At 56.4% G+C, this 1,727-nt stretch overlaps 1 protein-coding gene across 1 annotated transcript; it reads left to right on the top strand.

The window, feature by feature from the left end:
• Positions 1-1,107: 1,107 nt before the first annotated feature.
• PAX9 (paired box 9) lies at positions 1,108-1,724 on the top strand (the record flags this gene model as incomplete). The annotated part of the gene is made up of 1 exon (XM_010154041.1): positions 1,108-1,724. A coding segment is annotated over one exon (617 nt), but the record flags the coding sequence as incomplete, so codon positions are not given.
• Between the last annotated feature and the right edge of the window lie 3 nt (positions 1,725-1,727).

Below are 1,727 nucleotides of genomic sequence, written 5' to 3'. Positions count from 1 at the left end.
GGCTCGGGGGAGCGGTGGGCTGCGGCGCCCTGCCCAGCCCAGCCCTGCCCACGTTGCCCCGAGGTTGAAATGCAGAAGTCAAGGCTCTCTCGCCAGGAAGCAGATTTCCTTGTAGCCCTTTTTCCCCCTAACGCCTCTGCCGCGGAGATCCGAGAGCCTCGGGGGCTAGCGCAGCGCGGAGTCTGTCGCTGGACATAGGTCTCCGTTTGGGATTTAGGGCAGCCCGAGGGGTGTCCTGCTCAGAGGAATGGGTAAGTGGCCGGGAGCTGCAGGAGGGTTCAAGTGCTGTCAAGAGAGGGGGAGCACCCGTGCGCCGTCATGTGCCGCAGCTCCCGTGTTGACTTTGCTCGTGTTCCTACAAGTTGTAAGAACGCGTGCGGGGTCGGGAGCAGGGAGGAGAGAAGAGCTAATGACTGCTCGGTTTATTATTAATGTTGTTAGGCGGGTGCAAGGCAGGATCGGAGGCAAGTGGATGGCTGGAGCCTGTGGGCACGTTGTATATTATTCCTGACACCGATCTTAGCAGTTAACATTTTAGCACGTTTGTTTTACAGCCTGGTGTAACCGTGCTGTTAAGCGAGAGGCGCTAACAGCACCAGAAACGATCTTTAAAAAGTTAGTCGCGGCTCAGAAGCACCGCGTTGCCCTTGCCTCTCCCCAAGATGTAAAAGAATTTCCTCAACTACTTTTCCTTCCTCTCCCTCCCCCACGTCTTCGAAAATGTTTTTTTTTTCTTTTCTTATTTTCCTTTTCTTCGTGTTCCTTTTTCCTGTGGCAATAAAGCTGACTTGTCTGTTGGGGCGATCTCGTTTTTCATCTCTGGAATGTGCTTTTTTGGAATATGCTTGATGCACAGTCTGGAGAGCTCCGACATTGGTTGCCACGGGCTTTCTTTCTTTCTCTCTCTCTCTCTTTTAAATTTTCTTCCTCCCTCTCTCTTTTTTTTTTTGCTTTGCCTTTTTTCCCTCCAATTTTGAGAACATCCCGCTATTAGAAAGAAGCGAGCGTGGGGTGGCCGGGGGGTCCTCGAGCCATGACATCTGTTCAGACGCCCCCTTCTGAGCCATTCGCCGTGTCCGACGGGTGTGTTTGTGTGTTTGCTTGCAGAACCTGCCTTCGGGGAAGTGAACCAGCTCGGGGGGGTGTTTGTCAACGGGAGACCCCTGCCCAATGCCATCAGGCTGCGGATTGTGGAACTGGCGCAACTGGGGATCAGGCCGTGTGACATCAGCCGGCAGCTCCGCGTTTCCCACGGCTGTGTCAGCAAAATCCTGGCTCGCTACAACGAGACCGGCTCCATCCTACCGGGGGCAATCGGAGGCAGCAAGCCTCGGGTCACCACCCCCACGGTGGTAAAACATATCCGGACCTACAAACAAAGGGATCCGGGCATCTTCGCCTGGGAGATCCGGGATCGCCTGCTGGCCGATGGCGTGTGTGACAAGTACAACGTGCCGTCGGTCAGCTCCATCAGCCGCATCCTCCGGAACAAAATCGGGAACCTGTCTCAGCAGAGTCACTACGAATCCTACAAGCAGCACCAGCCGCCCCCACAACCCGCTCTGCCCTACAACCACATCTACTCCTACCCCAGCCCCATCGCCACGGCAGGAGCCAAGGTCCCCACCCCTCCCGGGGTGCCAGCGATCCCCAGCACCATGGCCATGCCCAGGACGTGGCCGTCCTCCCACTCGGTGACGGACATCCTGGGGATCCGGTCCATCACA

The sequence above is a fragment of the Eurypyga helias genome, unplaced genomic scaffold, assembly GCF_000690775.1.
Source record: "Eurypyga helias isolate BGI_N326 unplaced genomic scaffold, ASM69077v1 scaffold21246, whole genome shotgun sequence".
Taxonomy (NCBI): domain Eukaryota; kingdom Metazoa; phylum Chordata; class Aves; order Eurypygiformes; family Eurypygidae; genus Eurypyga; species Eurypyga helias.
This window is presented reverse-complemented; position numbering and strand designations above follow the sequence as displayed.